This window comes from Ochotona curzoniae, unplaced genomic scaffold, assembly GCF_017591425.1.
Source record: "Ochotona curzoniae isolate NIBS_2020 unplaced genomic scaffold, NIBS_Ocur_1.0 scaffold_3890, whole genome shotgun sequence".
NCBI classification, from domain to species: Eukaryota; Metazoa; Chordata; class Mammalia; order Lagomorpha; family Ochotonidae; genus Ochotona; species Ochotona curzoniae.
Genome location: NW_024467115.1, coordinates 16,114,507 through 16,141,102, shown reverse-complemented (window position 1 = coordinate 16,141,102; position 26,596 = coordinate 16,114,507). Strand labels below are relative to the sequence as shown.

At 39.3% G+C, this 26,596-nt stretch overlaps 1 protein-coding gene across 2 annotated transcripts in view; it reads left to right on the top strand.

Annotated features, from left to right (window-relative positions):
- The window catches only part of HBS1L (HBS1 like translational GTPase), a 70,715-nt gene extending 47,258 nt beyond the window's left edge, over positions 1–23,457 (top strand). For both annotated transcript variants that reach the window (XM_040965489.1, XM_040965488.1), the window contains exons 6-15: positions 512–658; positions 2,458–2,532; positions 3,750–3,867; positions 4,585–4,653; positions 6,714–6,818; positions 10,460–10,550; positions 11,236–11,344; positions 18,435–18,535; positions 21,408–21,552; positions 22,808–23,457. In XM_040965489.1, the coding sequence (XP_040821423.1) occupies positions 512–658; positions 2,458–2,532; positions 3,750–3,867; positions 4,585–4,653; positions 6,714–6,818; positions 10,460–10,550; positions 11,236–11,344; positions 18,435–18,535; positions 21,408–21,552; positions 22,808–22,819 (972 nt within the window). In that variant the 3' untranslated portion in view covers positions 22,820–23,457. The remainder of the gene's footprint in view (positions 1–511; positions 659–2,457; positions 2,533–3,749; positions 3,868–4,584; positions 4,654–6,713; positions 6,819–10,459; positions 10,551–11,235; positions 11,345–18,434; positions 18,536–21,407; positions 21,553–22,807) is intronic.
- Positions 23,458–26,596: the final 3,139 nt, after the last annotated feature.

Sequence of the window (26,596 nt, the reverse complement as noted above, 5' to 3'; positions counted from 1 at the left end):
GGGATGTAGTTTTATTTTCTTTGGTGTTTGCTGTTAAGCAGGGGTCAGGTTAAAGACTGCCTTTAAAATTGAATACAATTGGGCCCGGCGCGGTGGCTCAAGTGGTTAAAGGTCCTCGCCTAGCACCCCGGGATCCCATATGGGCGCCGGTTCTAATCCCGGCAGCCCCGCTTCCCTTCCAGCTCCCTGCCTGTGGCCTGGGAAAGCAGTCGAGGACGGCCCAAAGCTTTGGGACCCTGCACCCGCGTGGGAGACCCGGAAGAAGTTCCTGGATCCTGGCTTCGGATCAGCATAGCATTGGCCGTTGCGCTCACTTGGGGAGTGAATCATCGGATGGAAGCTCTTCCTCTCTGTCTCTCCTCTCTGTATATCCGCCTTTCCAATAAAAAAAATAATAAAAATAAATCTTTAAAAAAAAATTGAATACAATTAATTGAATGATTTATCCTTTTAATTAGAATACCACGTTGCTTTTTTTTTTTTTCACAGTTTGATTCTTTCTGTCCTGCAGGCGGATGTGGCTGTGTTGGTTGTGGATGCCAGCAGAGGCGAGTTTGAAGCTGGATTTGAGACTGGAGGCCAGACGCGTGAGCATGGCCTTCTGGTCCGATCTCTTGGGGTGACACAGCTTGCAGTTGCAGTCAACAAGATGGATCAGGTATTCAAGGATTTTGTGAGAATTCTAGATGCTAACTACTTTATCATTCTGCCCGTGTAGATGACCTCAGAGGTGATAAGTTCACATTTTTTAAATCAAACTTGCCAGACTTCGAAGAATAAATTCATAGTGATCTCATGTGTAATCTATTGGTAATTTTTAAGTGAGAATCTCTTCTTTCAAAATAAAATTTTAATTACAAAACAATACAGATTTATTATAGAGGAATGAAAATGCAAAAACTAGAAATGACCTCTGTTTCCAACTGTCTTTCCTCCCAGATACCATAATTTTGTATATCCATCCACTTTATTCTTTTTTTTTTTTTTTAAGATTTATTTATTTATTGGAAAGTCAGATATACAGAGAGGAGGAGAGACAGAGAGGAAGATCTTCCATCCGATGATTCACTCCCCAAGTGAGCGCAACGGCCAATGCTATGCTGATCCGAAGCCAGGATCCAGGAACTTCTTCCGGGTCTCCCACGTGGGTGCAGGGTCCCAAAGCTTTGGGCCGTCCTCTGCTGCTTTCCCAGGCCACAAGCAGGGAGCTGGATGGGAAGTGGAGCTGCCAAGATTAGAACCGGCGCCCATTTGGGATCCCGGGGCGTTCAAGGCGAGGACTTTAGCCGCTAGGCCATGCCGCCGGGCCCTAATTATTTTCTTTATACTTACAGTAGTTTCTTACGCTGGGATATGATAAATACTCACCTATATTCTTTTATTAGCCCTTTTGTAGTATCATCATTACATGCTTTTAAATTTTTTTCCCAAGCATCTTAGTTTTAAAAACTTCTAAAGAAATGTTGAAAAAATTCTATCATACTAATTTTTTATCTGCTGGTTAAGAGTCTACTACTTGGGGACCAGTGCAGTGCTAGAACAGGCTTTCCTGCAGCCAGTGGCAGTGGTATCCTATGTGGGTGCTGGTTCGAGTCCTGGCTGCTCCGCTTCTAATCCAGTTCCCTGTTGATGGCTTAGGAAGGTAACCAAGGATATTTCAAGTCGTTGGGCCCCTGCACCCACGTGGGAGAACCAGAGGAAGTGCTTGGCTCCCAGCTTCGTACCAACCCAGCTCTCTCTGTTGTGGCCGTTTGCAGTCTGTACCAGTATGGAAGATTTCTGTCTCTTTCTCCCCCTCCAACTCTTTCATGTAAAATCAGTAAATCCCCAAAAAAAGTGAGAGAGAGACTACTACTTGCTGATCACATTTTCCATTGGCCTGTATACTTTTTCCCTTTTTAAAGATTTATTGTACTTGAAAATCAGGGACAGGGAGAGGTAGATCTTCCAGCCGTTGGGTCACTCCTCAGTTGGCTTTGGTGGCACACAGGCCCTGCTCCAGCTAGGTTTTTATTTGTCTGTTAAACCATTCTATTTGCCATGCATGTTAAGTACCCTAAATGTTGGGTATCCCTTTCTTTAGGATTTTATTATATATTCTTTTTTAGTATGTATGTCTGGGTTGGGTGTAATTATTTTATTTTAGCAATTTACCCACGGACAACTAAATAACTTATTCATTTTTCTTCCCAAGTTTGAGGTAACTTTTAGTAATAATGTGTAAAAGATCTAAATATATTTGACATTGTTTCTAAGCTTTCTGTTTTAGGAAGGATTATTTTAGGTCATATTTATATTAAGACATGATAGTTTGAGTTTTGATTTTAGTGGATTTAACACTTATTATGTTTAATATTTATATTTTATATAGCCTCATTTATACTTTATTGCAGAAATTTAAACTTTATGTGTCATGTTCTGAAACATAGCTTTAAAAATAAATTGGATCTTTGTCAGGTTAATTGGCAACAAGAAAGGTTTCAAGAAATTGCTGGAAAACTTGGGCACTTTCTTAAGCAAGCAGGTTTTAAGGTAAGAGAATCTTAAGTTTACTTCGCTAGTATGTTTAACTCACCTTATTGATCTGCGAGACAGAAAACTAGTACTCATTCTTTACCTGTTAAATATATTTAGTATATTTTGTTTTCATTTGCTAGTATCATATATGTATTTCTTCATTTTGGAAGGAAGAGTTGGGCATGTTTAATATTTGCTTCGGGTTTTGTGTACGTACAAGGCCTTGTTGCCACCTATTCAATGGGATGGCATAGGTTGACGGAGGTCATAGAGAAGTATGGAAGCTTCTAGAAAAGTTTGTTCAACAAGCCTGTAAAATAATTATGTCACCAGATAAAGATGTGTGAGTGTCTTAGAATACATGTACAAGATTCCCACAAAGTCATAAAAGTTGGAGACTGTTGCCTCAGATAACTTGGCATGTAATTTTAAAAAGTATATTTTCTTGAAATTTTATATATATATTTTACACATTTTTTAAAGTACATTGTTTTGCAAATTTGATGTGGTTCTGGTAATAATGAATCTTTTTAATTTCGAAAGATTTGCTTATGCTTATTTGAAAGGCAGGTTTACAGAAAGAAGGTGAGACACAGAGTTTTCCATCCTTTGATTCACTCTCCAGATGGCTGCAATGCATAGAGCTGAGATGATCTGCAACCAGGAGCCAGGAGCTTCTTGCGGGTCTCCCATGTGGGTGCAGGGGCCCAAAGACTTGAGCCATTCTCTACTGCTTTCCCAGTCTGAAAGCAGGGAGCTGGATGGGAAGTGGAATAGCCGAGACATGAACTGGCACCCATGTGGGCGTATTTGTATGTTGAGCTGTCACGCAGGCCTCTCTTTGCATCTTTTTCAAAAATACCATTGAGGTGTTCTTAAAGGTGCAGCGTGTTAAACTGCACTTAGAACATTCACGTCTCTTACTAGAGTGCCTTGTTTGAGTCCCAGCTACTCTGCTCCCGATATAGTTTCCTGCTACTGTATGTTCCAGGAAGCAAGCTTGGGCACTTGAGTCCCAGCTACACACATGCGAAAAAATGAGTTGGATTTCCAGTTTATTAGCTTCAGGCTGGCCCTGTCCTGGCCACTGCTGGAATTTACGGAGTGAACTACCCTGTGGAAGACATCTCTCCAACTTTATGCCTTTCAGATAAATAAAAAAGAAGCATTAAAGGATAAGACAGAGACAGCACTGTGTAAGTTTCATGCTTTTCGTTTGTCTGTTTTAATAGGAGAGTGATGTGGCTTTTATCCCCACAAGCGGTCTCAGTGGCGAAAACCTCATCACAAGATCTCAGTCAAGCGAACTCACAAAATGGTATAAAGGACTATGCTTATTAGAACATATTGGTAAGTCTACTGCCATTCTACATCAGTGCATTATAAACAGTAACAGTTTTAGAGTTCTTTATAGGAAACAGTAATGTACATGAAAAATGATGGGATTCAGGGCTAGCGCTGTGGTGCAGCAAGTTGAACTGCTGTCTGCAGTGCCAGCATCCGCCAGTTGGAGTCCTGGCTGCTCAGCTTCTGCTCTGGAGCCCTACTAAGGTCTCTGGGAAGGCAGTGGAGGATGATGCCCCTATTGCTTCAGCAGAGATTCGGATGGAGTTCCGGGCTCCTGGCATGTGCCCGTGCCTCACTCCGTTCTGGCTGTTGTAGCCATTTGGAAAGTAAACCTTGGAAGATCTTCTCTGTGTGTCTGTTTTTCACTCAAGTAAATGAAGTAAATCTTAAAAAAACAAAACAAACCAAAACAAAAAAACAAAAGCACCCCAAAAACAAAAAAACATATGATCAGTAATCAGAGGGGCTAGGTTGCCGGTGTGGAAGTCATGCTGGATGTTTCAACTAGTACTCATATTTTCTCTTTTAATTAGGGAAGTTAAGCCAGCCCTCTTTCTCGTGGACTATTTTTTAATTGTAAGGAATTATGTAAATGTTAGCATGCTATTAGTGTTTATAAAAAGTAAATATTTTCCAGAGAAACTGGGAATATAATGGATTCATTGGAGTTAGAAAAGTTGCAGTTTGAGTTAAATCCTGCTTTTGTGCTTTCCCCTATAGATTCCTTCAAACCTCCTCAACGATCTGTTGATAAACCTTTTAGATTGTGTGTGTCTGATGTTTTCAAAGGTAAGTGCTGTCTTTTTCATGCTTGCCTGTGTTTTCCTGTCTTGAGAGGGTGTCTCACAGTCACCCTGCTCCATGCCCGTGTTGGATCACTGTCAGTTTTAAAGTGTACAGTTGTAGTCACTTAAGTATACATTGAAGAAACCCTTTGGTTGACAATGTCTCCATCTCACACTCGTCTGTCACACCCAGGTAGATCTCCTTTATCTTCTTCATCTGATCATTTTCCCCTGATTAGAACCCTTTAACTGAGTTTCTTCCAGCCAAATGGAATCATTCACGATTTCTTAATCAGTTTCTGTATTTTACACTTGTTGGTCTTTTTCCTCTCTCTCTTTTTTCTTTTGCTTCATGTTTAACAGTTTGCATCTGGTTAGGAAACAGATACCACACAAAGAGGGTTGTTTATTGTAAAGAATTACTGCCTATGAGAAAAACTGCAAGATACAAGGAAGTACTATGTGGTACACTAGTATTGAGGAAGGGTGAGCTTAGAATGAAAAAGCTGTTCCAAGAATAGCCTAAGAATGTATCTAACTATGTGTTCAAGACCTTACCTAGAAAAGTATAAGCAGAACAGAAAAAAAAATCCTCTTAAATAAAAGAATATGTTTATATATCAGAATCACCAGTCCTGGTGAAGATACTGGTTGTCCACCAAATCTCCACTATTGCAAAGTAGGCAGTAATGAATGAATTTGGAGCTGACTTGTCAATAAGTTGATAATGGAGGTTATACAGGGCCACTTTGGGATGTGCTTGCCCACACACATACTCCAGACTCTCTCCTCTCCACCCTTTGTCATCACTGCATTTCCGTGAAGCATTGTAGTTGTTATTGTGCTGTGTGTTTATTTTACCCAGACTGTGAATCTGTTGAGGAAGAAACTGTCTCTTGTGTACGTGTATGTGCAGAATCCAGCCTAGTGCTTTCTACATAGCGTATGCTTAATGAAGGGGCAAGATACTTTGAAAGAAACCATCCAGTATGATTGACAATTATCGTCATTAGCTTCCAGTGCTCTAGTAGTACAGTAAATGATTTCCAGAATGCCCAATATCTATCAACACTATAAGAGATATTTTCTTTTAGTTAAAAATTCCCCTGAGGTACCATTCTAATGAAATTTGATGTGCTTACTACCTCCTAAAATGTAACTTCTGTGCTGATGTGTCTCATAGACTATTCACATTCACAGGGCTCAACTGGATCTTCTTCCTTCACTTCGTGCCTCACAGTTAGGCGTCATCTCAGAGTTCTCCCGTCTTGCTGTTGTCCTGTCTCATCACTGCACGACATGTCATTCTTTACTCCTTAATTGCTGACTTCATTTGTTTGCTGTGATCCAATTGTAAATTTCCATAGCCTCCACTGTAACACAGACACTGTTATGTCGCTTGTGCAGAGTTCTTTATTGGTTTTCCACTAAATAGTAGGATGAGATTCGTACCCTGAGTACCATTTCTGAGACCCGTTAATTATTTCTGCCTTGTCTGATCTGTTGTTTCATGTCTTGCATTTCCTTCATTATGGCATTTGTCTCTAAGCTCCTGAATGGCACGTGCCTGTTAGTAAATCCCATTGTCCGGGTTTGGCAGTGTCTTCCTTCTAACTGCATACACACTCAGACTACCTGCTACACACCTGGTTAAGGTGTGTAGGTTCTGCTTTTCATGGATTCTTTCGAGTATCTTTTCCTGTTGCATTGTATATCTTAAAGAGCATTTGTTCAGATAACGCAGAGAAGATAATGTTTTTATCTTCAGTGATGTAAACTTCCTTATAGGTAGGGGTTTATAGTGCCTGGTGCTTAGCAATCACTTAAGAAGTATTTGAGAAAGGTATCAACTTCCATTTTTGTGTAATATGGATATTTTTATTTGCAAGAACAAAAGAGCAGATTGTGATATGCTACTGTTAGTAGAAATATTAAAATTTCTGAAGTGTGGTATTAATTAAATTTAAATGCTATTTTTATGGGACTTAGATATGGAAAATTAATTTTGTAATAACAACAGATAATATTGTTGTATAAAATGTAAGATTTTGGCATGTTTTACAGATCAAGGATCTGGATTTTGTGTAACTGGTAAAATTGAAGCTGGTTACATCCAAACTGGTGACCGACTACTAGCAATGCCTCCAAATGAGACTTGTACTGTAAAAGGTATTCATCTGCAGAATTTGCTAAACAGGCCTTAAGTTAATACAGCAGATTTTTAAAAAGTAGTTCAGTTTTAACTCCAAAGTAAATAAGGTGTTAGTGAAATTGTAACTGACTGTCAAAATGATACTGACTGTTGAAGATTAAAATGTGAAAACATTAAACGATTTTTTTCTGTTGTGACTATTTGTGTATATATGTACATAAACATGCTAACTCTGGTAGCATTTTTTTTTACACTGATTAAAGAAGTCTGGTTAAGGCTTAACCAGATGTGTGGGCACCTGATAGATATATTTAAAATTGAATTCTGTAGCAGAAATTAAATCTCTTCTCAGTTTTAATGAGGCAGTGGCAATATAGACTGCTGCAGCCTTATTTTGAAATATGTGTTTCAGAGCAACTGTACATTAATAGCTTGATCCTATTTATGTCAAATATATATGTATATTTCATAAAAAGACCTGCCTGAATAAGAAAGTAAATGCAATTGCAGAAAAACCTAATGTTGAAGTAAGAAATGGAACCACAGACATCTAGTATGTACCAGTGGTCTTCACATTGCCTTATGTCTATATCCTCTAATCATTTAGCTTTTCCTAATGCAAGTTGCTTGTTTGCAATTTTTGAATGAAAGTAATTTTGTGTTTACCTCTTACTTCTAACTAAGCATTAAGATCTGTTCTACATTTGATATTCATAACAGCTTTAAGATGAAGCATTAAACTATTGGAAATGTTAAAGTCTTTTAAATTGTAGTATCTTCCCTCTGTTACTCTTAATTTGTATTTCGTATCTGGAGCTTTGCTTGACTGTTTAAAAATTTGAATGCATATTTTGTTTTAATTAATTTTTCACTCTAAAAGATTTATTGCAGATTATAAGAAATTAATGAATGTCAGGTTAGGAAACAAAGTTTAATCTACATCTAAAGATAAAGAAGGGAATGAAAACCAAAACTTTTTTTTTTCTTTCTAAGTATTTATTTACTTGAAAGGCAGTTATAGAGACAGAGAAAGGGACCTTCCATTTGCTGGTTCATAGGACATTAGTGGTCTGGACTGGGCTAAGCTGAAACCTGGAGCCAGGAACTCCCATTTGGGTCTCTCATGTAGGTGGCAGTGACCCAAGGACTGGAGCGTAGCAACCAGGGCTTGAACTGCCCGTGTGGGATGCCAGTGTTGCTGGTGGAAGTTTAACCCACTGTACTACAATGTGGGCCCTGCTCTTTTTAAACGAATCAATAGCTGCAATATTTTTAAAGTGATAATCATATAAATTATTGCTTTAACCTCTAGTCTTATTGCTATAACCTCTAAAATTGTTATCTGGAGCCCAGCAAAATGGTTCAATTGGTTAATTCTCTGCAAACACCAGGATCCCACATGGGCTCTGGTTCATGTTCTGGCTACTCCACTTTCCATCCAGCTCCCTGCTTTTGGCCTGGGAAAGCAGTGGAGAATTGCCCAAAGCTTTGGAACCTTGTACCCATGTGGGAGACCTGGAAGAACTCTTGGCTTCTGGATTCAGATCGACTCAGTTCCAGCTGTTGCAATTACTTAAGAGAGCGAAGCAGTGCCTGGAAGATCTTTGTTTCTCCTTCTCTCTGTAAATCTGCCTTTCCAGTAAAAACAAATAAGTGATATTTTAAAGATTATCTTTTGCAGGGCAGTTTTTTTAAAAAAATCATATTTGGTCTCCTTTGTAAATCTCACATCCTTACTCCCTCTTCTCTTTTTGATTTTGATTAGTGGCTTCTGAAGAAGTCATCTTAGAAGCTGAAGCAGAAGCACCGTACTCCTTGAGAGTCCCTCTGTTAACTTTGACCAGAGGTTTTTGCTCGTTAGTTTCTAGTTCTGTTGCTTTTGCTTACAGTATCCAGTTACTTCATGAGCACGTCCATCGGAACCCTGTGCACAGCCCCAGTGGCTCTCTAAGTGATCGTTTCTTAAAAACAGCGATATCTGCTACTAACAAGTAGAAATGTCCAAATGATTGTTTCACTGTGTTGACATACCAAGCTCATAAAGAGCCTCTTTTTGTAATGCCTGTCCGATCATAAAAGAGCTTTCTAGGATATGTAACATAGAAAGGATAGTGGAACAAGATTCTGGGGGAGAAACAAGTCATATAATATCTTTGAAAAAGTTTATGTTGTTAATTGTGAAAGTTTTAAGAATACTAAGTCACAATAATTGCTATTATATTTAAGTAGCCATATCAGGTATTAGATAAATTGCTTTAAATTTAAAATCTAAGTTTAATTAATGGATATTTATCCAACTTTCCTTAATATCATAATTGATAACATTTTGGAATAAAGAACTCTTTGATATTTGTTGCGAGTTGTTCTCAGATAAGTACAGACTAAAGTTTTCATAAAATTTAGCTTGTCCTGAAACTCCCTGAAGCTTTGAACCTACTCCTTGCGAGTATGCTAAAGGGAAATACGATATACTCAGAAAGACATGATTATAATTTATTAAAGTATGTCAGTCATTATTTTGATGGTGGTTCTTCTCCCTCCAGTGCTGCGATCCTGTGTCTGAGCACAGGCTTGAATCCCAGCTTCCGTGTAGCTTCCCATCCAGCTCCCAGCCATTGTGCCTGGGAAAGCAGCAGGTGATGTCCCAAGTGCCTGGGCCTCTGGCACAGTGGGCGACCTGGACGGAGGTCCCTGGTCCTTGCAGCCTGGCCCAGCCCTGGCTGTCACAGCCTTTTGGAGGGTGAACCATCAGGTGGAAGATATTTCACTTGCTCACCATGAAAGTGCCTTTTCAATATGTTTTTATTTTTAAAAAAAGACTTGAGTTCTAATGGAAGGGAGTTTAACATGCAGACCTACCTCAGAAATGAAGAAAATAACAAAAAAGAATCTAGATTTTGTGTAACTGACAAAATTAAGTTGGGTATATGCAAACAGGTGGCTACTTACTCGTTGTGCCTCTGAATGAAACTTGCAGTGCAGAAGGTATTCATCTGTAGAATTCTTTTGCTAAATAAGCCTTAAGTTGAGACAGCAAATTTTTAAAAAGTAGTTTAGTTTTAACTCCGAAGTAAATAAGGTCTTAGTGAAATTGTAACTGACTGTCAAAATGATACTGACTGTTGAAGATGAAAATGCGGAAACATTAAGCAATTTGCAAAGCCTTTCTGTGAGGTAACTGCTTGGGACCTGCTCTCTGGATCTGTTTCCAGGATAGCCTCTAGTTAAATATTCCAGTGGCTCTAGGATTCACCTAATTCATATAATTACATTTTCTTGCTACTATTTGCATATTCTTTTTTCTTTTTCATATAAACAGTTACCAATATACAGATCTCTGTCTGGGAAGAGATTGTGTTTGAGTTAAGGAATCTAGAATTCTCATCAAGCAGTCTAATCTTATTGCTGAAATGATCAGTAATCAGCCACTTATGGGCAAATGCAAGTCGCTTCTTGAAGTTTAAGTGGTATTCTAGAAAAGTCGGGTTGAGAGGAAGTGTTTTCCTCAATACTCAGTTATACTTCTCACTCGCAAGCCCATTCATATTGAAAATGATGAGTAGTGGCTGATGAAGCACAAATCAGCCAAGCTTTTTTGATTGTTATGGTTTAATATTGAGGTGTTTCACTGTATTCTTTGGTTCTTACTCATTTCCAGGAATCACTTTGCATGACGAACCTGTTGATTGGGCTGCAGCAGGAGATCATGTTAGTCTTACTTTGGTTGGGATGGATATCATCAAAATGAAGTGAGTAAGAAAATGAATTTAAGCACCCGTTGTTTTGGATATGGTACATGTTTTGCAGTCTGTCAGCTCAATTTTCTAATTTGGCCAAAGATAGACGTAGAAGTATAAGCAAACCCCCCGGCACAGTAGCCTAATAGCTAAAGGCCTCACCTTTCACCCGCCAGGATCCCATGGGGGTACTGGTTCTAATCCCAGCAGCACCACTTCCCATCCAGCTACCTGCTTGTGGCCTGGGAAAGCAATTGAAGTCGGCTCAAGTCCTTGGGACCCTGCACCTTTGTGGGAGACCCAGAAGAGCCTCCATGGCTCCTGGTCTTGGATCAGCTCAGCTCTGGCTTTTGTGGACTCTTGGGGATTGAATCATTGGACAGAAGATCTTCCTCTCTGTCTCTCCTTCTCTTTGTATATCTAACTTTTTAATAGAAAAAATAAATAAATCTTTAAGGAGTATAAGCAAAGCCAACTTAAAATTCTAGTTAATGTAAATCAGCACACATAACATAGGATGTCCTTTGAAAGAAGGCAGTCACATAAGAAAGTAACTGCAGATGACTAATGGTTTAAAGCCAGGACTTATCCACAAAGCATTCGTAAATTCTCTGATATACTTTGTTGATTTAGATATATTCCTGTGTAATACCAGTTTGTCACCAACTACTTTTCCACTTTGTTGTTGTTGTTACAGTGTTGGCTGCATATTTTGTGGCCCCAAAGAACCCATTAGAGCTTGTATGCGTTTCAGAGCCCGAATCCTCATCTTTAACATTGAAATTCCAATCACTAAAGGATTTCCTGTAAGTTTCAAATGTTTATTGAATGCTTTATTTTTGTAAGTTTAAGCTATCTTTATCCTAAAAGGTAATGATTTCCTTTGATAAGTGGCGATATTACATTTCAGTTAATCTTTTTGTTTCAAAAAATGTAAAATTGGAATTTAAAATCATTTTAATCTTGTTTCTTTAGACTAAACACTTTTTCAAAGAGGAATTGTGAAGGCGTTTCATAATTAATAGGATACAAACTGATAATAACAATAAAATTTGTCCGGGGAAAGTGCTAAATAATATTTTTAATGTGTTCTGAGGTTTCCCTATTTTTATATTGAGTCTTAATGGTTTTGTTTTGTATAATATGCTTATTTGCAGCTTTTGTGATTAGAAAAGCAGTAGATTACTTTATGAAATTTCAGAAAATCAAAATGTTCTGTAATTATGTTATTCATAGGTTACATTTTGGTGTGCATATGTTAATACCCCAATGAATTAATATTGATATTTAAGTGTGTTCTAGGAATCTTTTATATATAGAATATTGTAATTTTGCTGGAGCAACAAATTCAGATCCTGCATCTGATGTTGATTTGTGGGTCACCATTGAGCAGTGTCATTTGTATACATAGAATTGATCTTTCAACTTTTTAAAGTTACAGTGTTTTAGATATTGGAAATAAATATATTCAGTTAATCTAAATTCACTTTGTAGTTATACACCTAATTCTGTGATAATTGTATACCTTACTTGCAGTTAAATATTTCTGTAAATTTGAGAGTACGAAATTATTTGTAAAAAAAACTGAGTACTTCAAAAATTTCAATTCGTTTCCTGCCTACACTAGAAAATAAAAGCATGCCTCCAAAAACATGGTTATAATTTCAAATATTTAATTGTAAACATGATCAAGCCTGTGTTGGCTCCGCAGGTAATTCTGCCTGTTCATGGCTAAGGAGTGCATGGAGCTCATTCATAGAAAGCAGTGTGTCCTGTGCGGAGACGGCGGAGAGCTTGATTACTGCGTGTTTTTACTCATGCAATAATAATATTTGCCATTGGAGAAGTAGAGAGGTTAAGAGTTCAGCAGTTACTTTGAATAGTAATACTGTCTTCCTGTCTACTGTAGGTTCTTAAAAATAAGCTTGAATTGAAAGTATCTCATCATTACTTTATGAGATTCTACCTGCATATATTGATTCACAAACACCAGGATGAAATTAGTGTCAGAAAAAAACCAGTCATATGTTGTCAATCAGCTACTCTATTGGGGGAAAAACTTCAAAAACAGTGGCTTTGTAGTCAAGAAAAGGCTTTGTTAGCAATTAAGATGGGGACTAATTGCTTTATACTGCATACATACTTTTAAATTTTACTTAGCTTATATGGTGAAGCCTGTATTTTTTTTAAGAGGAAATATGGAAAAATTGATTAGATTTTAATTGGGTTTAGTTTTTTTTAACCAGTTGCTTGCCAAAGTTGCGCAGCCATTACTTCTAACTATCCCTATAACTTTTTCGAAATTCTAATCTCAAAATCTGTTCCCTGTGATCAAGTTAATTAATAACTTTGCATTATCCCTTGTCCCCATGTCCAGGTAACTACAATTCAGCTTTCTTTCTGTTTTCTATATATTCTACGTCAGTAAAGTAAAATCATACACTCTTCATTTTTGTGTGTGTTTTAATCTCTGAGCATAATGTTTTCTAGTCTTATCCATGCTGTAGCATGTAGTAAAAAACTCATCCCCTTTTTATAGTTTAGATATTTTAAAATTTTTATTTAATCTTTTTTTTAGTTCAAATTGTGTTATATATTTCTTCTTGAGTAAGCTTTCAAAGTTTGTATCCTTCAATGAATTTTTAAATTTAGATTATTGAAGTCATTGGCCTAATTTGTGTGTGTTAATCTTTTTTACAGTATATCTGGTGATGCTCTCCTCTCATGACCTAATGTTAGAAATGTGTCCATATATTCTTTTTTTTTTTAAAGATTTATTTTATTTTTATTGGAAAGGCAGATATACAGAGAGGAGAGACAGAGAGGAAGATCTTCCGTCCGATGATTCACTCCCCAAGTGAGCACAACGGGCCGATACTATGCCGATCCAAAGCCAGGAGCCTCTTCCGGGTCTCCCACGTGGGTGCAGGGTCCCAAAGCTTTGGGCCGTCCTCGACTGCTTTCCCAGGCCACAAGCAGGGAGCTGGATGGGAAGAGGGGCCGCTGGGATTAGAACTGGCGCCCATATGGGATCCCGGGCGTGCAAGGCGAGGACCTTAACCACTGCGCCACCGCGCCGGGCCCAGAAATGTGTCCATATATTCTTAATCAAGTTATAAAATATTAATGATATTTAAGAAAGTATTGAATTTATATTTTTTCAAAATTTTTATTTTTCACGTGAATTCATAGGCTTATTGATTTTTAATTTTTATTGGTTAATATCCTACTTGTTTTCGTCATCAACTGTTGTGGAAGCAGTCTTTATGGTTATTAACACCCATCTCATTTTTAACTGTCTTAATGTAATGTTCTCTTCATTTTTTTTTAAAAAGATTCATTTATTTTTATTTGAAAACCAGATTTTTACAGAGAAAGGAGGAGAGATAGAGGCATTCCCCATCTGCTTGTTCACTCCCCAAATGGTTGCAATGGCCAGGCTTGAGCTGTTTTAAAGCTGGGAGCCAGGAGCTTCTTCTGATCTTCCCATGTCAACACAGGAGCCCCAGGTCTCTGACCATCCTCTGCTGCTTTCCCAGGCCATTAGCAGGGAGCTGGACTGGAAATGGGACAGCAGAAGCTAGAACCAGCACCCACATGGGATGCTGACACCACACTTGGAGGGTTTTGTCTGCTGCGCCACTAGGACCACCCTTCTGTTTGACTTTTTGAAGTGTCTTCCATAGCAGCTGCACCATTTTACATTCTTACCAGCAGTATACAAGGCTTCCATTTTCCTTTCCTTATTAATTCATAAGACTTACCTCGCATTTTCTGGAAGGCTGCTTCTTTTTCTAAATAATAGCTAAACTAAAGGATGTAAAGTGAAGTTGTATGATGGTTTTGACTTGCATTTTTCTAATGATTAATGATGTTTCATGTACTCATTGGACATTTTATATATCTTTTGGAGGAATTTGCTCATTTTAAAATTTGATTATTGTCATTGAGGTATAGGAGTTCTTTATGTGTGTTCTGAGTATTAATCCCTTATCATATACATAATCTGATAATATTCTCACCTAAGAGTTAACGTTTTAATTCTCTTCACGCATGAAAGTTTTACATTTTGATGTTCAGTTGTCATTTTCTGTGCTATTTGTGCCGTATCCAGGTAATCATTGCCATCGCTAGTATGCCGAAGCCTTTGCCTCTATTGTCCTCTCAAGACTTTTATGATTTGAATTCTTATATTTAGGTCATTAATTGGTTTGATTTAATGTTTTATGCAGTGTTAGGTTAATAGTTCATCATCATTCTTTTACCCACCAATATCCAGTTTTCCCAGAACCATTTATTAAAAGGCTATCCGTCCCCTACTGAATGATCATCGCACGTTTGTTGAAAATCAGATAACTATGTATTTCTCTGTAATTTAGAAAGTATGCGTTACCTAAAGGTTTAAGGAAAATCATAATTTACCACCTGACAAGCTTTTTAGCTTGTTATACTTTATCAACACCAGATAATTTGATTTTCAAAACACCACACAAAGCACAATGTCCTCACTCTTATCTGAAAGCCTTCAGGTAGGCCAGCATGTGTCAAAGTTCAGAAATGTCAAGATTTTAGAAAACTAAATGCCCCATCTCTATTATTTCAAAGCCCTGAAAGAGAACTGGCAGCATTATGTGCTCAAACACATCTGTGTTCCTGCACCACAGCTCACGAATGTCAGTCCTGATATCAGTAAGGCTCTTCAATTAGTCCGTATTTATTACCTGAAAGGATTCATCACTGACTGAGAAGTAGTGAGTTTTTGAATTTTTGAGTGCTTAAGCCAGGACTCTCCATCCATCACATTCGCACTGAAACCCAGTCTTGTTTAATAATAGTATTTCTTTTCCTGTTAATACCATGTTGCAGATTGTTTTGAATTATAGATGGATTTGGTTATAAGAATCTATTTCAGAATCTTCATGGTAAAAAGTAATTAAAAGAAAAGTTTATTATGATGCAAAGGTATCTTGAAATTCATGTGTGGAGGAGTCTTCAAAGTTTTTGTGGAAAACTTGTGCTATGAGAAAACTATGGATGGATTTCGCAGTATTTTTACCCCTGAATCAACATTTTTACTTACATTTTTTCCATAAACTTTTTCAAGCACCTGCATATACAATGGAAATTAAAGTGTTCATAGATAATATTCAATAATGTCCTTTTTCGCATGTAGATTTTCTCACTGATTAGTTCAAGTATTTTATTTGAGATGCTGCCTTTCAGTTGGTGTGGAGATGAGCAATACCATAACCTCTTCTTTTTACCATAACCTCTGATTTTACTTACCTTTTTGTTTAAAAAAAAAAGGATTTATTTGAAAAGCAGAGTTAGAGAATGAGAAGCAGAATGAGATCTTCCATCCACAATTCACTCCCCAAAAGGCTCCGACAGATAAAAGCTCCATCCAGCTGTCCCTGTGGGTGCAGGGGCCTGAGTGGTGTGGCCCATCTTCTGCTGTTTTCTCAGTGCATTAGCACTGGGGAGCTGGATTGGAGGTGGAGCAGCCAAAATTTGAAATAGTGTGCATATGGAATGCTGGCATCTCAGGCGGCAGCTTAACTTGTTCTGTCACAACACTGGCCATTTGTTTCAGATCTTACCTGGAATTCGCATATAACTCACAGAGGGTAGAAGGAACTTAGTTTTACATGCTTTCTGTACTCAAATTTGGCAAGCTGTGGAGACCTATCCCTTAGTAACACATGAGCTTAGTAAAGAGAATCCTGTACCTGTCACCTGTACCTGTTTGTTACGGAAAAGATGCTTGTTAGGTATGAAGAGTTGCATGTAACTTATAGTGGTACTGTTTCCAAGAGAGCAATCCACTGAATGCACAGGAGTACTTCTCACTACTTCACCATGCTTTGTGGCATCCCCCTCCTTAAGGGTCACTTACTGATTCTTTTGAGATCTTTAGATTTTCTGGTCTTTTAATGTCATTGAAAAAGGAAAACCAACTTGCCTGTTGGGAGTAATAAGGCGTCATCCTGTCTTTTTCTTTTTAATGACCTGGTGTTTGCAAAGTTCCCATGGTGCGTGCAGGGTCCTCCTTCCATTTCAGGTTTTTGAATCTGGAAACTGGACAGGATATTCCAGAGTAGAAATGTCAGTGATTCTACAAACAGTGCAGTATGGCATTTACAAACCAATTGAACATTGGTATCTGTACTACTTCTAGGAGATTTTGTATTTCCACTGTGTCTACACTCTAGGCATATTACACACTTAAAGCTTGTTAATTGAATGAAAAGGGTCACTATGTTCTGCCTTGGATTAGAACCTGTATAAATCTTAGCTTCCTTTTTTATAAGATGAAAACTTCTCTCTGGAATTTCTGTAGTCCCATGATAAACTGATGTGGGAAGGGCTCGTGTAAAATATAGCTGTGACACATAGTATCTTGTTCACAATAAATTACTTACCTTTTTAATACTAGTTTTCTTTATATGCAAACCAGGGACAGTAATCCCTAATATGTAAGGTCAGCGATTAATGGCGTGTTTACCATGTGTCAGGTACCCCTTTTAAATAACATCAGATTTTCCATGTTCCATGCTCTGCTGGGCATTTGGGGAGGAGAGTATTGCTGGATTACTTCTCCCAAATAGAAGTGATTTGAATGCAGATTGTCTTCCATTTAAATAAAATTTTGTTAGACTATTTAGAATAAATGCCTTAACCTGTTATCTTATTATCCTACATATGAGACACCTAAAAGAGCAGTAAACATACCACTGAAACTTAGAAGTGAATAATGATAAATATTCTGTTTTGAAATACTATCGGAGTTAAAAACTTGCCTGTGTGTGATTTTTTGACATGAAACAGTTCACATTTGTTGAACATCTGCAGTGGCAGTTTGTCGCATCGTGTTGAATTCCCATCACTATGCTGTAAATGCCTGTGCAATTGGGATTCAATCTCACATCCTCTACTACTGTAATTACTGTAATTATAACAACTACAGTTGTTCTAAATGCCAATTCTCTTTTTTTTATGTTATTCCTTTTATTTGTGTTTCACATTTTATTACCAATAGCTAGAATTTCCAGTATGATGTGGAAGAGGGGCGAATGCTCCTGGCTTTCCCCGTCCTGCCGCATGGCAGGAGATCTCTCTCTCTTAGATTTCCTTGGGTCTTTTTTTTACCTTGGAGTCCCCTCCTGTCACTACAGCAGGAGCCCTCTTTCTTTCTTAAATAAATCTTGCCTTGGGCCCGGCCCGGTGGCACAGTGGTTAAGGTCCTCGCCTTGCACGCCCAGGATCCCATATGGGCACCGGTTCTATCCCGGCTGCCCCGCTTCCCTTCCAGCTCCCCGCCTGTGGCCCGGGAAAGCAGTCGAGGACGGCCCAAAGCTTTGGGACCCTGCACCCACGTGGGAGACCCGGAAGAGGCTCCTGGCTTTGGATCGGCATAGCATCGGCCGTTGTGCTCACTTGGGGAGTGAATCATCGGACAGAAGATCTTCCTCTCTGTCTCTCCTCTCTGTATATCCGCCTTCCCAATAAAAAAAATAATAAAAATAAATCTTTAAAAAAAATAAATCTTGCCTTACACACACACACACACACACACACACACACATAGCACTGCCATTGTCCCATGTCTCAGGATCACATTGACAACTTAAATGTATCAAAAGACAAATTCTCTGAATCTACAACAGCTCTCATTTGCACAGTGCTCGGTGAGGTGGCAACGCGCACTGCTGCAGCTGACCTTCCCCTTGTGTAAGTTAAGCAGCCACCTGTTAGAGTCGTGGGGCTCAGGGAAGCAGTGGGAGCTCCCGAGAGTCTGCAGGCAGAGCCCTGGGCTGAATGAGATTAGTGGAAGTTCCAAACCAAAGACTGGCGGTGCTGTGGTGACCTGTGCTTACCGGGACGGTTTTGTCTTAGGTGCTGTTACACTACCAAACTGTCAGCGAACCTGCTGTGATTAAACGCTTGATCAGCGTCCTGAGCAAAAGCACCGGTGAAGTCACAAAGAAAAAGCCCAAGTGAGTGTTTGAGTGCTAAAATAATAAGAGCAATTTAAGCAAATCCATTCACGCTAATTCATTTGTACAGTGTTGGTGGCATAAGAAATCTATTTTTTGTTATTTCAGAAATTGTTTTCCAAGCATTAGATTAAAGGAAATTTTAAATAATTAAGCTTGTGTTTATGTGTAACAACTTTATATTATTTCTGTTGTGTCTGTGCTAGAAGATGTGAATTTAAGTTAGCAAGTTAAATATTTAAATTATATATGTAAATAGTAAATTTTGTATATCATTTCTGTATATATGAAAATTTGATGCAAAAATAAGGGCATTTCAAATACCATTCCTAAGTTGTAATTATGAGTTTGAATTATGTCTAACCACTGGTTCCAAATATTAGGTACATGCTTTTCCTAATTTGTCATCTCTTTTTTTAAAATTATTTTGTTTTGGTAATCTTTACATAGTTGATTAGGGCACAAAGGATCAAGGACTATAGGAAAGTGGGTAAAACCATTGTTTCCACATTCTCTCTTTTTTTTTTCCTGTATCTGTGGCTGGAGGTGGAGAGAGATAAAGGGAGAAGCCCCACCCACCTATCCCAGGGCCCCAACGTCGGGCATGCTCCCAGAGCACTGCTCAAGAAGTTTTGATAATTCAGCAGTTCTGAATTACTGCCAATTTCGCCATTCCAAGCACAATGACATTTCTCCAGAATCCATTGGCTGACATGGTTCACCGTAGAGTCTTTGTTTGCCCAGATTTTCACTGCCAGCACATGGCTGGGGTAGATGATCGATTTGTTCTGTCCTCTTTTATGATACTGAGTGTCCTCTGCAGGTTCTGATGGACTGCCATATCCTCCATGTATACCTGGAATACTGTCTGCTGCTCATATGAGCTTCTGAGGAGGCTCAGCTTTGACACATACACTCCATGGTCAGACCATGCAACCTGCAATTTACTTCATGGTTGGGGTTCAGAGATTAGCATGTCAGTTAGAGGGATCCCCAAAGAAACTTCATCTGAGATGATCCCAGACCTGATTCTTGTGTGTACCTGCCAGTACAGGGTCCAGCACAGTCTGTCGCCCCAATCAGCAATTGCAATTGCTGGGTCAGTTGTTTCCAGCCCTGTGGATCTTTAATGAGATCCTTCCCTATGCTAAGGAGACAGTCTTTAGCACTACTTGTTTTTTCCACGTGGAAAATCTTTTTCTTCTGCTCTAAATCCACCTGGAGCCTCAAGTCATGGGGATCTCCAGCCCACGGGTCCCTGTGATTATCACTTCATGTCCACACCCAGAAATGAGCAGTTTACCTGTGCAAGAATGTCAGCCCTTTTGCAAGGAAGTGCTAGGTAATTAAGCAGTATAAATAAAAACAAAAGAAGAAGAGGTCACTGTTACAACATACAGATTTCTTACCCTAATTCACCTAAAAGCTAGTTGTAGTTTGGCTTGGCTGCTTCAGCTTTGGGGTTTTTCTCAGCTTCAACCCCAGGGGGAATCCCACCCAAAATCCCCATTTTCATAGTCCTTGGGTGTTCCTCATACTCTGCACCTGCACAGGGGGCCAGAGGCAACTGGTGTGTTAGAGGGTGGGCTGCATGTGGAGGGAGGACCTGCACACTGCTGGGAGCCTGCGGTGACCCCACCCTGCCTCTCCTTGGGAGGAAAGGGCCTTGTTGCCTTTGATTCAGAGATAGCTCTTTATTTTTAACCCGAGTCTTTAGCTGCTTACACGAGTGTTTGCCACGATGTTCTGAGAGATCTGCTATCACTTTATGACTAACGTTTCTGGAGGGACCACTATTTTGTAGACAGGATGTTTTCACATGAGTTATATTCTCAGCATCCCGTATGAAGCAACGACCAGCTGGTACATGTGGCCAAGGCAGGACTCAAACCCGATCAGTTGTTTGCATAAACCATATTCCCATGCAGGAGGCGAGTTATTTGACCCAGGCAGTTGATTTGCAGAGCTTTCAGTCTGAAGCTGGCTCATTGTATCTGATCTTGAATTCCCTCATCTCTGCTCCTGCTACAGAGTCCTAGCTTAATAATGCTAGGGCCTCACATGTTTTTCATGTTGGTTTTCCCTGTCACCTCACTGTGAGCCTTGTCCTCTTTCCTTATTTCACACCAGCACCAGTTGGCTGCTCACCTTCATTTCAGTTCAGACACATCATAAACTCTCGTTTACTTCATGCAAAATGGAATTGAACTTTCTCGAAAATAAAATTAGTAAAAGTTGTGAATATATATTTGAAGACTTCGATTTTTTAAGAAATTTAATTGTCCCTGAAATTATTTTCAGCAGAATTTATGATTTCTATCCTCCATCCTTCCGTGGCATATCAGAGTTAAATTGGAGAGCATCTTTAAACTATGTGTTTTTGGAATCTACCTCTTTCCAAAGGAAAGTAGGAGTGGGGTCTAGGATTTGGTGGGTTTTTGTGTAGTTATCTCTTTGGAACTTTTTATAATCTGGTTCATGCCTCAACCCCCTTTCATTTCCTGTCAGGGTTATGTGGTGTGAAAGCCTCTCAAGTGACTTTTGTCCTAAATCTCTGTTGTATGAGAAGGAGTGTGTATGGAGGGAGGGGGAACAACAGATTAGAAATCTTTAAGAAAGAATCTAATAGAAAAGATAGAACATTATATTAATATCTTGTAGAATTTAACCCTAGTTATTCCTTTATTAAATGATTGAACTCAATTTCTTGGCAACAAACGGGGCAGATTTGATCAGGACACTTAACAGAGTTGCATCTGGAAGGGGTGTGTGTGTGCATGCGTGCATTATGTTTGAAATGTCTATGTTTTTTAAGGTTCTTGTTATTAGTTTTACTGTTATCTGTTTGTTCCTTTTTCCCCCTTCTTAATAGGTTTTTGACTAAAGGTCAGAATGCATTGGTAGAACTACAGACACAAAGACCAATAGCCCTTGAGCTGTACAAGGACTTTAAAGAGCTGGGCAGGTTTATGCTACGCTACAGTGGTTCCACAATAGCTGCTGGAGTCGTCACGGAGGTATTTAAAGTGGCTGGATTTTACATCCATGGTTATGGTGTCTCTTTTCTTTACTTTGAAGGATGGTTTTGTTTTGTTTTTTAAAGATTTATTTATTTTTATTGCAAAGTCAGATATACAGAGAGAAGGAGAGACAGAGAGGAAGATCTTCCATCCGATGATTTACTCCCCAAGTGACCTCAACGGCCCGTGCTGTGCCGATCCAAAGCCAGGATCCAGGAACTTCTTCTGGGTATCCCACACGGGTGCAGGGTCCCAAAGCTTTGGGCCATCCTCTACTGCTTTCCCAGGCCACAGGCAGGGAGCTGGATGGGAAGTGGAGCTGCCAAGATTAGAACTGGCGCCCATTTGGGATCCCGGGGCGTTCAAGGCGAGGACTTTAGCCGCTATGCCACTGCGCCGGGCCCTGAAGCATGGTTTTGAAAGGGCCTAAGGGAAGACAGAAATTAAAATTTGTTAAACAGATTAAAAGAAGGCAAGAATATGTTTGATCATAGACATCCCCATAGTGAGCCCTGCCCTCCTTCTCCCCCAGTGAGCCTGCTCTATGTGTAAGCTGAAGGAAATCTGTTGAAAAACCAGTCTGTGCACATGTAGTCCAAGTTACTAGAGGAGAGACTTCCCAAGTCAGATGACCTGGGCAGAACAACTTGGCTTAATAGAAAAGCTCTGATGAGATTTGCATTCATTGACTAGTGGTCAACAGATTAGTGGTGTTTCTGAAACCTGCATACTATATGATGGAAAATTGAATTGAATTTTGTGAAAGTAGCCAAAAATTAACTAGAGAATTTTAGTGATTTTAAATTCCACTCTACCATAGTTAACTTGAATCTTATGAATGCTAGGTTTGAGAGAGGACTTCATGGCTTTCTAGTTATTTTCTGCATGAAATGACTTGGTTTATTTTATTGAAGATATACTTTGAACACAAAAGTTAAGTTGAATCAAATTTCAGTAGCACCAGTGATCATGTGAAATCTTCATTCTGAAGGCTGTAAAGCACCAAGCCTGTGCATCCTGTCCCCCCTCATGAGGGCTTGTGTGGGAGGCATGTCTGCTGGGGACAGGGCAAGCCATCTTGGAGCTCAGCCGCCTGTTCGTGCTTGTGTAAAGCTCAAAAGGAGGGAGCCTGGGATGGGAGGGAAAGGCAGAATGTTTTCTCTGAAAGATTACGTCACTGTCATTCTCCCCTTTTTTGTTGTTCTGATAATACACATGATTTAAATGTAATGGATTTTTTTTTCTTTTACAGATAAAAGAATGATGGGTCAGAATTTCTGCGACATTTCCAAATGCAATGAAATAACTAATCTCCGATTTTCAAGAATCCAGTTATTTATGTAAAGGAGCAATGTGCAACTGAGAAGTTGATATTTTAATGAAGGGAAAAATTATCTGCAAAGGAGTATTTTAATAATCATTCCCACAAAAGTTGCCAAGTTCGCCCCCTAGCAAAGAAAGGCCAATGTTGTACTTTCATTTAAAACACCAGCTTTCCCCTCAAAATGTTAGTGAATGGATTGATTTTGCTGATTGATTTATGCCAAGTATCAGAAACAGTATTAGAAGATATTGAATGATCATGAAATGTCCCCTTCTTCAACCACACTGCAAAATAGTTGCGGTTTTTCTTTTCATCCAAATGCACTGCACAGATTTTAAAGAAAAGTAATTTAACTAGAATTTTGAGGTCATTGACATTTGACCTCAGCCCATTTTTAGTTAACTCTAAGATTTGCTGAAAGTTAAATAGATTACATTTTGTGTTGAGCATACATATGTCTCTCCGACAAGTAAACTCTTGAAAGCTTAATTTGGATTTAGTGGAAGTTGTTTTTCTGGCATCCAAGGTATTATTTAAGTTGTAAAGCCTGCTAATAAAATGCTGTAGTGTGAGCATAACGCACAATGTGTTTTGTTCCTTAAGACAAATATGGAGATTCTCTGCAGTGTTTTATGGGATCTCTTTTCTCTTTCACATGTTTTCTTGCTTGTTGTCTTGCCAGCAGATCAAATTAAGTCTCATTCATTTCCAGGCAAACCTGTTCGCTTCCATTCTTTCTTTCAGAATCGTATTTGGGAACTTAGGCTCATGCATCTTGCATGCCTGTGGTTCTCAGTGCCCTGGGAGTAAGAATCAGGTGTCTCTTTCAAGTTGCAATAGCAAACCCCAAGGTTTACATACTTAGTGTGCGAAGTCTTCACAAAGTTCATGGAAAATGCATGTTATGACAAAAATTATGCATGGGTTTCATTTTTTTTTTTACACAAAAACAAACTTATTTTTTAAAATCATGTTTTCCAGGAAGCCTTTGGCTACCTTCATATTTGTTAAGTGTCCCCTGGGTATGAGGAACTTCAGAGGACCTTTAGTCTGCAGCCGAGTCTGAGGTTCTAATGGTCACACACACACACGTACACATACATACAAATACATATATATCACTCATATATATCTTGCATATATATGTATGATATATATAAATATATATATCACGATGGTATGATTTGTTCATTTATATGGTAAAAGGCACAGATCTTGAACATGCTGTTCAGCGAATGATTGCTAGGTTGAAACAGCTATACTGTGTGTGTCTGTACTGAACAGTTGTCACTTCAGAGTAAACTTGCTGAAGTATGGGAGTTTTACCTACATATTGTATTAATCACAAACTTAGCATATATGTGTAATGGAAACATAACTTCAAGTGACAGGCAACAGAGAGGTTCTGCCTGACATGGCTGCAGCCCTAGCTGAGTGTCAGTGCAGACTGAGCGCAGTGTCGATGGGACAGAACCCCTTGAAATGTTCATGACAGGACACAGTGATTCCGTCCTGGACCCTCCTCTACCCACCCAGGGAGGATGAAGTAAAAGAGCAGCATGTGCTTGCCAGAAGTCCCAGGATGCCCTTGCAGTTGGTGGTAAAGAGAAAGTCAACAGAGTCTTTAGACGACAGTCATGGCAGGGGTAGAATTCCATGTGCTGTTTGGAAAGGGAAATGAATTGGGACAGGGAGCAAAAATAAACTTTCACCTTGTATGTTACGGAAGGATATTGCAGAAGTAAGAATGCGACTTCAACAACTAGTAGTAGAAGAAATGAGTTTATCCATTCTGCATCTTCTAGTTGTGATATAATGCAGTCTTTTTGGGTTGTTTGCATTTATTTTTAGGTGATGGGATGTACTGTAGGGGAAGGATGCTGGCAGTGGAAGACGGGGTTAATCAGGAAACAAGGAGGGCGAGCTGGCATTATGACATGGTGGGTTAAACTGGTGTTTGTGGTGAGTCTCAGCTGCTCCACTTGCAATCCAACAATAATAGAACCAACCCAACTCTAGTAAGAAGAGCCATACCAGTTTGAATCTAGCAGTACCATCAGAATTGGCAGAAGCCAGCGGAGTCCAATGGTACTTTGCAGGATGGTCCAAGAGGAGACATGAGTGCAGCTAACTGCATAATTGCTTGTGCCAGTCCTCTTTTCTGAAGGCCGTTGCCACATTTTGAAGTCTTTATTTCCTGGACTCGTATGACCCCATTGTCCGAAGGATCCAACAGTGCCTGAATTCCAGGAAAAAGCACATTCACCCATTGGCTGCCAGAAATGCCAGCACTGAAGTGGATGTGTGATTGAGGGTTTCCCAACCCTAGGTGCGGATGCTTTTATTTCATTAAGAAACAGTAACACGTCCAGAAAAGCCTGTAGCATGTGAGTGGAATAGTGATCGGAGCACATGGAGGCAAAACTTAGCAGTTTTCTTGCCTATGAGCATCAAGCCTCCTGCAGGTAATGGCCACATGATATCCGAGAACATTGTATTTGCCTTGTTGAGAAAGAGTTGAATATGTGAAGATAAACTACATGGGAAGCTAAATCATGACAGCCAGACCCAGATACTCATACAAGACTAAATAGTGATTGAGCCAAGGGGAATTGACCTTGGGTACCACACTTAGAAGGCAGATGAACAGGCAGACATCAAGTCTGCGCATGGGAAGAATGCACCATAGTTTAGGCAGAGGTACTACAGGTGCACTGAAATGGTTTAGAATACCTTTGAAATGCAACTGCTAAAGTCATGGTAAGAAAAATCAAAAACACTGAGGATCCGACGGCTTCAGGCTTTCCCACGGCACAAAATTCCTAAAGGTGAAGATGTTGAGAAAGAGGGGTTTTAATGCACAGGTTCATTACACAGCTGTGCTGCCATGGATATGGGAGGGTCAGAAAGTTCCAGCAGGTTTTTGAGAAAAGGTTGAAGGAGTGAGTGAGGTGGCAGAATTAAAGACAATGCTCAGATCATTCAAGGTTAAGATTGGGGAGGTGGTGGGAGAAAATTTGGCAGCCAATGTTTGTTGGTGCCCGTCGTTTCTTAGTGTCATCAGGTGAAAGCCACCAGGCCACAAGTGTTGTCAACATTTGGTTGAAGCTGCAGTGAGAGACTTGCACAGCACTGGGGACTGTAAGTGCTTAGTAAGAAGATGTGAATGGGGCTTGCACAGTCATCCCTGGTCGGTGATTTTGACGGGGCTCATGGGATCCACAGTTTTCTTCTAACTTGAGTGTTGTTGGTAAGTGTGTGTGTGTGTGTGTGTGTGTGTGTGTGTGTGTGTGTGTGTGTGTGTGTGTGTGTGTGTGTGTTGGGGAGGCTGGGGAAAGGTAACTGCAATGATCAAGAAGTTGAAGTTACTCATGTCAACCACAAGAGGGAGATTGTAGCCATTTTTCTGGCTTGCAAGTGTTCTTTTTGTCTGTGGTCAGGCGCAAGTACAGTGTCTGTTAGGATCACAGAGTGACCTTGTCTGATAGCTTAGTTGAAAATCTTTAACCTTCAGCAAACAGTGGCATAACCATGAGTTCCAGACTAGCTCTTAACTGTCAGAATCTGTTCTCTCTCACAGTGAGGCTATTCAAATATGTAAAATAGCAATGTAAATATAGTTGTATAAAGCAAAACAAAATAATTAATGAATTAAAGTATAACTTCCAAATATGACATAATATATAAGGAAAGAAAATGCATTCAGCTGTTGCCAAC